Source organism: Schistocerca gregaria, chromosome 3, assembly GCF_023897955.1.
Source record: "Schistocerca gregaria isolate iqSchGreg1 chromosome 3, iqSchGreg1.2, whole genome shotgun sequence".
Taxonomy (NCBI): domain Eukaryota; kingdom Metazoa; phylum Arthropoda; class Insecta; order Orthoptera; family Acrididae; genus Schistocerca; species Schistocerca gregaria.
In genome coordinates this window covers 881,601,825-881,616,203 of record NC_064922.1, presented here as the reverse complement: position 1 = coordinate 881,616,203, position 14,379 = coordinate 881,601,825, and the positions used below count along the sequence as shown (strand labels likewise).

The 14,379-nt window shown below is 37.8% G+C and overlaps 1 protein-coding gene across 4 annotated transcripts in view; it reads left to right on the top strand.

The window, feature by feature from the left end:
- LOC126355033 (putative leucine-rich repeat-containing protein DDB_G0290503) overlaps positions 1 to 14,379 on the top strand; it is a 512,513-nt gene that overhangs the window by 373,130 nt on the left and 125,004 nt on the right. For all 4 annotated transcript variants that reach the window (XM_050005182.1, XM_050005180.1, XM_050005181.1 and 1 more), the window contains one exon: positions 655 to 801. In XM_050005182.1, coding sequence (XP_049861139.1) covers positions 655 to 801 — 147 coding nt within the window. The remainder of the gene's footprint in view (positions 1 to 654; positions 802 to 14,379) is intronic.

Genomic DNA, 14,379 nt, shown 5'->3' with positions numbered 1-14,379 from the left:
TGTGCATTCAGTGCTGACTCCTTTTTTATGGGTGCCACTCCTCAATGGCTTTAATTATCACAGGTGTAGGTGCTCTTGGAGTGAGAGGATATTCAGTGAGTGGACTGGCCTGCCCATTCCCCTCATTTAAATCCCACCAAGAATGCATAGACTGTGATGGGGAGGTGTATTGCACTACAGGTTTGCGTTGAGGAGATGTATTGCAGAACAACCACATGCACCAATAACTATCCAGCAGTTGTCAACCACACTGGTGGATGAATGGAATACCCTACCACATGAACTCCTTACCAACCTTGTGACCAGCACTGGAGCACATTGCAAAACATTCACTACCATTCATGATGATTGCTTACCCTATTAAGAACCTTATCCAGCCTTTCATAATGTCCAGAGATCATCATGAATCATGGTGACTTCAGTGTAATTGAATAGAAGTGTCATATCTGTTGTTGCCATGGCATGTTTCTTTCAGTTACCTCTGGGCTATATTTTAGCATTTTTTGTATATATTGTTCAATTCATTGAGCTTTGTTACTTGGCAGTGACATATCATGCAAAATTTACTTTCATCCTTAAGTTTTACATACCAGTGTATCTGAAGACACAATAATAAAGGACACCAAATAACATATGAATAATTATGATTTCTAGGTTGCTCTGTACCAGGAGAAAGTCACCCAGTCAGAACAAAATTTAATAACTTCAAAAATCATGTACTTTAAAGTGCAAGATCAAGCAGAAAAGTGTAGAGTATTAATCAAAGAACATGCACAGGAAACTGAAAAATATCGCAAAAAGGTTTGTGCATTATATTATATCACTGATGTTATCTTTCATTCTGTATGCGACTGTTAGCTTTCAGAAGCCAAAGATTCAGTTCTCATAACTGTCATCAAAACAATAAAATCCTGCATTTCCTGTGTCATTTCAAAAGTCTGTATTTGTTTGTATTATAAAACTTGACCAACTAGTCTATAGTATAATTATGCTAGTGGCTGGAGTTACATTAACTGGCTCCACCATAGAAATAAAAATAATTGCAGGAAGTGGCAGTGTATTGGAAAAAGACTTAGATGTAATTTGTTGACATTTCAAGAATACTTACCAAGAGGTTATATATAACTGAACGTACTAGACACAGTGAAGAGCTGAGCTAATGTGTTTATAAATGTTTCACTGCAAAGATATTTTCTGTTAGTCTTGTACAGGTTCATACTAGGTAGGTTAAAGTAAATAATGATTAATGACAACTAGCTGTCACTTACTAAATTTAACATCCTTATAATGGGGTTGACAAAGATTAAACTTTTACCTTTCTCCCACTCAACCATATATTGTATTTTTCTCCAAAAATTTCTCAGGTGTATTGTCTGTGGTGTTTCTGCAGATATTTGAATTTTTTTGGTGGAGTTAGACCATGTAAACTATGCTCATTACATGTTTCATGCATGCCTGTTGCCAGTAGGAAAGGTCAGTTTTACTAAAAAAACCTGTTTTTTTAAATGAAGTTTTATGCATCTATTCAAAAGGATGATCTTAACTAAGTGTAGTGTGATAATACGTTGAACAATATGTATTACCAGATACATAAAACATGAGAAATAAGCAGTCCAGCTGACTCTCAGGAGAGAGAGCCACTGTAAAATACAGGATATGCAGAATTTAAAGTGAATGTAAGTTGTACTGTAACTAAGACTCAGATTTATCAATGGAATTATTATCGCAGTATAAGAGAATAAGTTGCTGTTGCTGCTGATGTTAAGACTTCTTGTCTATTGTACATGATATTCTTGTAAAATCTTCTGATCTGAATTTTTAGCTTCCTTACAGGGGTGTTCTTCCAGAACTGGCTGCACATTGTAGCAGACCGTCACACTTGAACTTTTAAGGACAGTATTTCCCACATTTATTGCCTTATCATTTGATAATTGTTTTGTACAAACACACCATTATTTAGAATTGTACGTTGTGGTGGAGCTCTCCCTATTGTATATGATTCAGAAGATGAAGATTCTAATTTTGTTGAAAATTTGCTTGCAGATTGGTAATGGAGGTGATGCAGATGCTGTACACTCTTCTGGAAGTTCAAATTCCGATCCCTGAAAGCAATTACGTACTTGGTGGTAAGATTACACTCCAACATGGCAACAAGAAATGAACTCTTAGGGGAATACACAACCTTAGTTTTGAGCTTTTTGATTCAATTAGAAGTTTCTTCGCAACCACCATCTGCCTTTGGTTTAATGACCTTATTAGAATTTCTGAAATCTCAGAGCACTGGTAATTCACTGACGTTATTGTCATCAGTGGACCAGATGATGTTAATGAATTGTGTAGATGAGTTACTATTATCTCACAAAACTATCCTGGTGAAGTTATCACGTACAAACAAGATGGGGACCACTTCCACATTATCCATGACTGTTTCTACTCCTCCAGGCGATGCCGATGCTGTTTCTGCACCGACTCATTTATTTGCCACTACAATTTAAAAAAACAATCGACACACCAGACCAATCGCGGCGATGTCCAACATTGACTGGCTCAAAATATTGTTATATCTCTACTTGCAAAAACGGCCAAGTTGTGGACAAGTATGGCTTAGAGAAACAAATAAGTGATTACCTGGTGAGTATGAAATTGTACAATGGCAAAGCTTCATTGAAGGATCCTTACATGTATTGGAATTATTGATCAGTGCAGAACAGGTGTCAACGGTCATGGAACATGTAAATGGCCTTATAGCAAGCGGCAGCCAATCATTACACGGCAAAAGGTGCAACGCTGAAACCACAGCATCAAGGTACTTTCTCTATTAATATCTTATTATTGCATTCCTCCATCGGCTCATCTGTATTTTATAAATTTAATTGATCCAAAGTTTAAAAGGTATTTGGACATGGGAATGGAGTTGTATAAAGAAAACTATTAATGAATTGGATTTAAAAGGTTTAGAAACTTTACTTGCTTCTGGTTCAGAAGATAATATTTTCTATTCCCACATTACAGTATTCTGGGAATATGATTACACTTTGCAAGATTCTTTATGTTAGTCAAAAAATTACTTTTATTTCAATGTAATGATGATACAGATGAAACTACAAAATTTTTAACAAATTTAGTATTGTGGTTTAACCATAATGGTTTATTTTAGTGGCAGGATGTGAATGGTACAGAATGTTATGTTCCTAATAAAAAATTGAACACTTTATACATTGTTGGACCCCCTAATTCTGATAAAAATTGGTTTTTCATTTGTTTTATTTCTCTCGCATTAAATGTTGGCCACATTGGAGATTGCAACAATAAGACATGAAATTTCATTGGAAGAAGTTGATACTGAAGATTTTAGAAAAGTTTGTAAAGGGATAGCATGTAACATTCATTTAAAATATGAAGGAGATGCCATTTTAAGACATACTCCATTGTTATTGATATCAAATTATCAACCTGTAATATGTTCTTCCCCTGATTTGAATAATGTATATGTGGAACTGTCCGTTGGAGGAAATTTGATGAACTGAAAAATGCATCTAAAAAACCATACCCACATACTTTTTTAAACTTATTATAATTGTATAAAGTGAAATATTATATAAATGTAACACTTGTTTGTATTACATATTTTTTACTGAAATTTTTACAACATTAATGTAACATTGTACTATACAAATTTGTTTATGATATATACATCAAAAGTATTACGATTGTTTCATTTCATATTGTCCCTTATATATTGATGACTCCTCATTTCTTGTTACATTAGACATATAAATCAGAAGTTTGAACATTTGCTGCATTTACATGAGGATAATGGGCTTCTAAAGCATCTGAATACACAAAACATTCATCAATAACTTCAAATATCATTTGGGTATCTGTGTATTTTGCAACATCAGAATTTAAACTACTTGTTCTTAAAGCATATGTAGGATTTATCCCAACTTGAAGATTGGGTTGAACATTAGTATCATGAAGTATAGTATTGTAGCCTGCAGAAGCAATGTCAGCCTTCTCTATTAAATTGTTGTATCCAGATTTTTCTACATTTGTTACGAAACCAACAGCTCCTACTAGTTGCTCTTGAATTTGTGCTGTAGAAAAATTATCACAAGTCATGAAAGGATTATAATGCTTATCGCCATTCGTTCTGTATCGTTGAGGTACACCAGATGAATTATTAGTAATGGGAAAAATATCAACATTACATGGTTTTGGTATTTTAAGAAAACCTAATGTGGCATTATATTTATAATTAACAACGACACTTCCTGTACGTGCATCAGTATCTACTTCATAAATAAATGATTGTACACATTTCCAACCCCAATTATGTAAGCCTTTCTCTTTTGTGCTTCACACGCATGCATAATAGACACTTTCAGATTAATAGGTTGCCCAAATTGATGTGCAGGAAATGTAGTTCAAAAAGCGTCTCTGTTATTTTGATATCCATACCATGACTTCCAAATTGGAGATACATCTCATTTCTAGTCAGTACTAGTTGTTTCCATTGGGGGCCGAAGCACCAAATGTGGTAGGCTTTCCATTAAAACCAGGAATTTTCATATTAATGCCAATACTAGTAATCATATTTTTATTTTGATTAAAAGTTGCAAATTCTGAATCCAATGAATTAGTTGGAAAAGCAATCCTAAGGTTACGGGCAATTACTTTTGCATAACAGTGAACAATTCTACTACCATCCGGAAGTAAATCAAATTCAGATGGCGTCATGTGCAAAAATGGTCTATCGACAGTAGTTTCAGCTAAAGGTGTTATCATAAAGACAGCACTTTCAGGAGTTATTACATTGTATGCCAACCCATATGTAAAAAATCTATGTACTTTTCTATATCGCGTTAAGTTTCCCATGTCTAAAATGGATTGCGCAGGCAAAGGTACATCATATCTATTTGCAGAATCAGCCATTCCTCTTGATGGTGCTGCGGTGCCTGGTTATGATTTGTTTCTTTTCTCTGAATCGTTTGCCTTTTGTGATTGTGCTATACGTTTACCTGAATCTACATCGATACCACTCATATTTTTGTCAGAGTCAGAATATGAAACCAATGGTACACCTGCGTTGTGATCATCTGATTCTTCTTCTGAATGCTCTACATCGTCTTCAGAGAAGTTGTCTTCGTAATGAGGGGCAGTTTCTCCAGTTGATGCTATAGATGTACGTCCAGAAGTTGATGGTTGCTCGTGATCTATAGGCAAACCACGACGTACATGAGATATTATCCATTGTTCATATGCATAATGTTTCTGGTCTTCTTGCATTCGATTCAAATATAATCACTACCTGGTAACGTCGTGTAGTTTCAGCTTTATCCATTTCTATTGCTGTGTGACCTTCCTCGCCGTACTGATATGGATGGTGCTGGCTCAGCCCAGTATTGACTTCTTCTGCTGGCTTTGGCTCCAATTCAAATTCAAAAACTTCTTCGTCTAAATCATCATATACTGGATTTTGACCAAATCTAATTTTATTTGCAGCATCTTGCCTCACAACTGTCCTTATACTGTTGCTTCTATTAGCATTAAAATTGTTCCCTCTTTCCGACATTTCAGTATCGTCCACCGGTCCTGGATATAAAGTTCCTCCATCATACTGTATTGAACTATGCGCAGGACAAAATAGTTCAATACAGTATGACAGACGAAATTTATATCCTGAGCCAGTGGATGATATTGAAATGGCAGAACTGGGGAACAACTTTAATGCTAATAGAAGCAACAGTATAAGGACAATTGGTAGGCAAGATCCTGCAAATGAAATTAGATTTGGTCAAAATCCAGCATATGATGATTTAGACGAAGAAGTTGTTGAATTTGAATAGGAGCAGAAGCCGACAGAAGAAGTCAAGAAATGGATACAGCTGAAAATATGCTTCTGTTATCTGGAGCGACTGGAACAGCAGTTGATGGCATGACATTAAGCTCCTCGTTATTAACAGTGCAAATAGTTAGCACTGCTGGTGTAACAGCTTTAGCAGGTCCTGGAGTAGCATACGGGACAATGAAATTAATTGAAAGAGTGAAAAATAAAGCATTAACGTTACCACGAAGCGCTTATGTCGGGCCTGGAAACCCTATAAATATAGACGCACTACGAAGTGGAGCTGATGCCATTGCTAAAGAACATGATGTTGGGTACGATCGCCTACTAAAGGAAGCTCGAGAACCTGTTTTTACTGAAGAACAATTTAGGTAACAAGTACAGCAGTTGGATACTAAAACGATTATAGACTTTGCCATTGATTGGAGTCATACAAGAAATTGGCATTCCTTTGCAGGAAAGTACAGATTGAAATTGAAAGCATTTGTTGAAAAGAAACTTGAAAAAATGTTATATCCAAAAAAACCTGATGCCAGACAACAAGGTATGTGAATTTCTTTATCTTATCTTTTTGTTTATAAAATGTTGTATTATGTATTGAATATAATATTAACGTTTCTTGACTTCAGAATTATGATTGGACACCTTGGGAATGTCCAAATTGGAATCGAATGCATGAAGGCCAGAAATGTTACGCATATGAACAATGGCTAATGTCTCGTGTACGTCGTGGTTTGCCTATAGATCATGAGCAACCATCAACTTCTGGACATACATCATTAGCATCAACTGGAGAAACTGCCCCTCCTCACGAAGACAACTTCACAGAAGACAACTTAGAGCATTTGGAAGAAGACTCAGATGATCACAGCGCATGTGCACCATTGGTTCCATATTCTGACTCTGACACAAATATGAGTGGTATCTATGCAGATTCAGGAAAACGTATAGCACAATCACAAAAGGCAAACAACGCAAAAAAAAAAAAAAAAGAAATCATTACCAGACACTGCAGCACCATCAAAAGGAATGGCTGATTCTGCAAATAGATATGATGTACCTTTGCCTGCACCATCCATTTTAGACATGGGAAACTTAACGCGATATAGGAAAGTACATAGATTTTTTACATATGGGTTGGCATACAAAGTAATAACTCCTGAAAGTGCTGTCTTTATGATAACACCTTTAGCTGAAAATACTGTCGATAGACCATTTTTGTACATGACACCATCTGAATTTGATTTGCTTCCGGATGGTAGTAGAATTGTTCATTGCTCTGCAAAAGTAATTGCCCGTAACCTTAGGATTGCTTTTCCAACTAATTCATCGGATTCAGAACTTGCAACTTTTAATCAAAATAAAAATATGATTACTAGTATTGGCATTAATATGAAAATTCCTGCTGATAATGTAAAGCCTACTGCATTTGGTGCTTCGGCCCCTATGGAAACAACTAGTACTGACCATAAACGAGATTTATCTCCAATTTGGAAGTGATGGTATGAATATCAAAATAACAAAGACGCTTTTTTAACTATAGTTCCTGCACATCAATTTGGGCAACCCATTAATTTGAAATACTATGATGCATGTGTGTCAAGCACAAAAGAGAAAGGCTTGTGTTGTTGTTAATTATGAATATAACCCCACATTAGGTTTTCTTAAAATACCAAAACTATGTAATGTTGATATTGTTCCCATTACTTATAATTCATATGGTGTACCTCAACGATACAGAATGAATGGCAATAAGCATTGGAATCCTTTCATGACTTGTGATAATTTTTCTACAACGCAGTTAGAACCAACGCAAATTCAAGAGCAACTAGTAGGAGCTGTTAGTTTAGTAACGAATGGAGATAAATCTGGATACAACAATTTAATAGAGAAGGCTGATATTGCTCCTGCAGGCTACAATATTGTACTTCATGATACTAATGTTCAACCCAATCTTCACGTTGGGATACATCCTACATATGCTTTAAGAACAAGTAGTTTAAATTCTGATGTTGCAAAATACACAGATACCCAACTGTAATTTGAAGTTATTGGTGAATGTTCTGTGTATTCAGATGCTTTAGAAACCCATTATCCTCATGCAAATGTAGCAAATGTTCATACTTCTGATATGATTTATATGTCTAATGTAACAAGAAATGAGGAGTCATCAATATATAAGGGACAATGTGAAATGAAACAATCATAATACTTTTGTTATATATATTGTAAATAAATTTGTATAGTACAATGTTACACAAATTTTATAAAAATAGAGTAAACAATATGTACTACAAACAAGTGCTGTTGTTGTAGTGGTCTTCAGTCTTGAGACTGGTTTGATGCAGCTCTCCATGCTACCCTATCCTGTGCAAGCTTCTTCATCTCCCACTACTTACTGCAACCCACATCCTTCCGAATCTGCTTAGTGTATTCATCTCTTGGTCTCCCTCTAAGATTTTTACCCTCCACGCTGCCCTCAAGAATTCGCGTTATTATTTTGCAGCTGTGACTTACTAAACTGATAGTTCGGTAATTTTCACATTTGTCAACACTTGATTTCTTTGGGATTGAAATTATTATATTCTTCTTGAAGTCTGAGGGTATTCTGCCTGTCTCATACATCTTCCTCACCAGATGGTAGAGTTTTGGCAGGACTGGCTCTCCCAAGGCTGTCAGTAGTTCTAATGGAATGTTGTCTACTCCCGGGGCTTGTTTCGACTCAGGTCTTTCAGTGCTCTGTCAAACTCTTCATGCAGTATCATATCTCCCATTTCATCTTCATCTACATCCTCTTCCATTTCCATAATATTGTCCTCAAGTACATCGCCCTTGTATAGACCCTCTATATACTCCTTCCACCTTTCTGCTTTCCCTTCTTTGCTTAGAACTGGGTGTGTTACATTTATTTAATATTTCACTTTATACAATTATAATAAATTTAAAAAAGCATGTGGGTATGGTTTTTTAGATGCATTTTTCAGTTCATCAAATTTCCTCCAACGGACAGTTCTCACACATACACTATTGAAATCAGGGCGAGAAAATATTACAGGTTGAGAATTTGATATCAATAACAATGGAGTATGTCTTAAAATGGCATCTCCTTCATATTTTAAATGAATATTACATGCTATCCCTTCACAAACTTTTCTAAAATCTTCAGTAGCACCTTCTTCCAATGAAATTTCATGTCTTATTGTTGCATCGTCCAATGTGGCCAACATTTAATGTGAGAGAAATAAAACAAATGAAAAACCAATTTTTACCAGAAATAGGGTGTCCAACAATACATAAAGTGTTCAATTTTTTATTAGGAATGTAGCATTCTGTACTATTCACATCCTGCCACTGAAGTAAACCATTATGGTTAAACCACAATACTAAATTTGTTAAAAATTTTGTAGTTTCATCTGTACCATCATTACATTGAAATAAAAGTAATTTTTTTAACCAACATAAAGAATCTTGCAGAGTGTAATAAAATTCCCAGACTACTGTAATGTGGGAATAGAAAATATTATCTTCTGAACCAGAAGCAAGTAAATTTTCTAAACCTTTTAAATCCAATTCATTACTAGTTTTTTTTGTACAACTCCATTCCCATGTCCAAATACTTTTTAAACTTTCTATCAATTAAATTTATAAAATACGGATGAACTGATGGTATTACATTGACGATGTTCTCTGGAGGAATGCAATTAAAGACATTAATCGGGAAAGTACCTTTGACACTGTGGTTTCAGCGTTGCACCCTTAACCTGCTATGAGGCCATTTACGTGTTCCATGACTGTCGACTCCTGTTTTGCACTGATCAATAGTTCCAAACGTTTCCCCTGCCAATACATGGAGGGATCCTTCGATGAAACTTAGCCATTGTACAATTTCGTACTCACCAGGTAATCACTTATTTGATCCTGTAAGCCATACTTGTCCGCAACTTGGCCAATTTGGCAAGTAGAGATATAACAATATATAGAGCCAGTCGATGTCAGAAATGGCGTGATTGCTCTGGTGTGTCGATTGGTTTTTTTTTTTTAATTCTGGTGGCAATAAATGAGTCATTGCAGAAACGGCATCGGCATCCTCTGGAAGAGTAGATACAGTCATGGATAATGTGGAAGTGGTCCCCATCTTGTTTGTACATGATAACTTCTGCAGGGTAGTTTTGTGAGATAATATTAATTCGTCTACACACTTCATTAACATCATCTGGTCCTCTGATGACAATAACGTCAGTAAAATACCATAGCTCTGAGATTTCAGAAATTTTAATAAGGTTTTTAAACCAAAGGTAGATGGGGGTTGCGAAGAAACTTCTAATTAATCAAATAGCTCAAAATTAAGATTGTGTATTCCCCTAAGAGTCCATTTCTTGTTGCCATGTTGGAGTGTAATCTCGTCACCAAGTACGTAAGTGCTTTCAGGGATGGAGTTGGTACTTGAGCTTGCAGAAGTGTGTACAGCATCTGCATCACCTCGATGATGTTGTCCGTTACCAATCTGCAAGCAAATTTTCAACAAAATTAGAATCTTCATCTTCTGAATCATATACAATAGGGACGGCACCACCACAATGTACACTTCACACACAGATTCTATTATGAAGAAGTTTACTCACTGTTGTAGTTTCCTCTGTCAGCGATGATCTGGCAACTGCAGAAGCTGAGCTAATGATGCATGGGCCTACAGTTTCTCTCTCTTATATACACAAAAATCCATTCTGTTGCTAAGGTACTTTTTTATCTGTCAATAGTTTTTTATTATTTCTTCTCGTGCTCTGCTCATGCCAACCTTTTGTTGGATGGGTGCTTGCCCAGATAGTGACCTAAAAGGACAACTATCTCAGCGGGTCAGTGATGCTGCCATGCTGACCTTTGGACCTGGACAGTTGACCCCGGTCAGGACACACCTACCTTGGGTGTCAAAACGAAATGCCATGCGCGTGCCATGTTTAATGTTTCGTGTTTCATGAAGCCCAAGGTCGTTTGGTCGCTGTGCCCAGACCGGGGTCAATGGCCCATGTCCAAAGGTCAGCATGGCGGTGTCACTGTCCTGCTGAGATTGTTGTCCTTTTAGGACACTATCTGGGCGATCAACCACACCAGCAAAAGGTTGGCATGAGCATATCACAAGAAGAAATAACAAAAAACTTGTGACAGATAAAAAAGTACTTTAGCAACAGGATAGATTTTTGGGTACATAAGTGAGAGAAACTGTAGGTCCCTGCATTTGTTGCCTTATCATTTGATAACTGGTTGTTAAAAGGTGTTTCAGGACTGCTGGGGCATTCATTGGTGTACTAGTGACTGAATGGCAGGGTATGAGCAACACCTTGTTTGTGTTTATGTTTGCGTAGCCAGTTGCAACTCGGCAAGTCACCCATAGCTAAATATAATGAAAAATTTGTCAAAATCTAGACTTTGCTAATGTTTTACAAAAATACTGAATCAGTGTAAACGAAATGTCAGTGACGCAGATGTAATTACTAAATGCCTGAACAGTTTGACAATGGCCTTAAGCTACAATCAATTATGGAATAATAAAAATATTTTCAATATGACACTGACTTTATTAAATTAGTTGCATTCAGAAAATTAAGTATTAAAAAAGATTTGAACTATTTACCCCTTAAGAGTTTCAAAAGTAAATCTTGCAGTTGCCTCTACATATCTCTCTGTGTTTCATGCAATAATTCAGAAGTGTTTCCAGAGAATAATAACTCTTGTAACATACTTACGTGTTCTTCGCTATGTACAGCCACATTTGCAGTCATTATAAACATAATGTTCAAAAAGTGTAGGAAAGATGACATGAATGACTACACACCAGTCAGTGTCAGTCACCACATAGAGGAGGCATTGATTCACGGACAGGCACAATGAATATAATTGCTAGACATATTCAGCTATCGGACTAAGTCCTTAATCTGACATGGAAAATGCACACTCATTCACACAAGCAAAACTCACACACCTATGGTTATCATTATCTCCAGGCACTAAGGCCAAACTGCAACTATGTCTGAGGTAAGCAGCAACCTTTGTTGAGGTGGGTGATGGGGGTTCAGAGGAGGTGTGGGCAGAGAGGGGGAGAGAGTGCATGGTAAGGGTGGGGGAAGACACTAGTATTGCCTGTGGGGATGTGCAGAGTCATGGTGGAGCCAAGACAAGACTGTTAGGTGTATCACTAGAGGACTGTGCTAGGAAGGGAAGTGGGGAAGGGGGTGGGATGTGGGGAGGGGGAGGGGAGGACATTGCAGGGGAATGGAAATTTCAGGTGCTTTGGCAGCGTAGAAGGTATGTGTAGTACTGGAGTGTGACCAAGCATGGTGATAGGCAGGTGGAGGATAAGGCCTAGCAACGGCTGTGATCAGGGTGTTACATGAATGAGGTATATGTTGCAAGAAACTGTTGTGGGATCTCTCCCTACAACACATACTTCGTTCCTGTAATGCCCGAGCTTCAATCTTTTCCAGTATCTGGTCACCACCTGCCTAACCCCTTCCCTGCTCCCACTCCAGTACTACACATGCATTCTATCCTGTCAGTGCACCAACAATGTTCATTTCCCCTTCCCTACTTCTCGTCTCTACTTTTCCTCCCGCCCCTCCCCCCCCCCCTCCCCCCTCCCCTCTCAAAACCCCCAGTGCCCAACACAGCCAATTGATGGTGAGCCTAGCAGCCCTATCCTACTCCAGCCACATCTCTGCGTACTCTCACAGGAAACACTAGTGTCTTCCCCCATCCCTACCCTACTGTCATTCCATCTCCCTGCCCTACACCTCCTCTGCGTGCCAACTATGCACCCCAGTAAATACAGGATGTACATAAAGTCTGGGAACATTTCAATTATTTATTGCACAAGAACTAAACATTGTACTGATGTCATACATTTTGCATTTTGTAGAGAAACTCTGAAATATTTTTTTTACAAACATTTGTTATACAAACCATGAGTAACCTGGCAGATGTCAATATGATAATCAAATTCTCCCCATACCCACCCCAGCATGGCATCATAGACTGTGGGAGCCGCTTTCCAAATTCTCTCCCGGAGCTCTGCTACATCATGTGGCAGAGGCGTAGATACACCAGATCTTTAATGTGTCCCTACAGTAAAAAGTCACACGGAGTGAGATCTGGTGATCGGGGAGGCCATTTCATGAAACAGCTGTCTCCTCATGTAGCATGGCTGATCCATCGATGGGGCACTTCCATGTTCAGGTACCCACGAACTTCATGACGAAAATGGGGTGGAGCCCCATCCTGCTGAAAGATGAACAGAGAGTCCAATTGCATTTGAGGCATCAGCCATTGCTGCAACTTGCCCAAGTAGGAATATCCAGTGACAGCACTCTCGGTGAAGAAGAAGCCCACACAGTTTTTGACGTGACATGGCACAAATAACATTTACCTTTGGGGAATCAGGATAAAATTCAATGCATTTGTGTGGATGCTTTGCACCACAGATTTGACAGTCATGCCTGTTCACTTTCCCATTAGTGTGAAAAGTGGCTGGCTTCGTCACCAAAAATTAAGCAATCAACAATGTCATCCCCATCCTCATCCAATTGTTGCAACTGCGAACAAAATTCAAAATGCTTGTCTTTGTCACCATCATTGAGCTTCTGCACTAGCTCCAATTTGAATGGTTTCATAGACAGCTTCTGTCACAGGACTTTCCACACTGTCATTGGAGCCATTTCGAGTTCAGGGGATGCACGACACACCAATTTCCTCTTTATGAATGTCTCTTGTACACTCTCCACATTCACTTCACTGACACTGGGACATCCGCTTCTCTTTGCCAGGCACAAGCAACATGGCCTAATGAATTTGTTGTGCCGGTGGCAAATGGCCTTCCTTGTTGGTGGCTTTTTACCGTACTTGTTTCTGAACATCCATTGCACAGATGTAACACACTTGTTTTTGTTGAACTCCAACACACAGAAAGCTCACTCCGCACCTGAACTCACCATGTTTGTGACTAGCACTAACTATTGGCAAATTACCAAACTATGCTGTGGTGATATAAATGGGGGGGGGAATCAGGGTTTCTCTTCAAAATGACATATGTATGATATCTGTACAATGTTTGGTTCTTGTGCAATAAATAATTGAAAGTCTTCCCAGATTGTATGTACACCCTGTATTGTTGTGTACCTGTGTACCTCAGACACAGTCGCAGTTGGACCTTTGTCTCCGGAGATGACAGTAGCTGTGTGTGTGTGTGTGTGTGTGTGTGTGTGTGTGTGTGTGTGTGTGTGTGTGTGTGTGTGTGTGTCATGTTGTCATGAACGTGAGTGAGTTTTCTCTCAACACATTCTGTGTGTGGTGAGCAGGAATCTATCCTTTGCATACTGTTGTTATTCCACCCTGAATTTTCCATTGTTTAAAACTGATGTCATTTGTAGATAATAATGGTATACTTATTAGGACACAACATGAATTCTTAAAATGTAATTAAATCTGATTAACAAGGATACGTTTAGATCTGTCTAAAGTTTTTCACATTGTAGACCAACAGA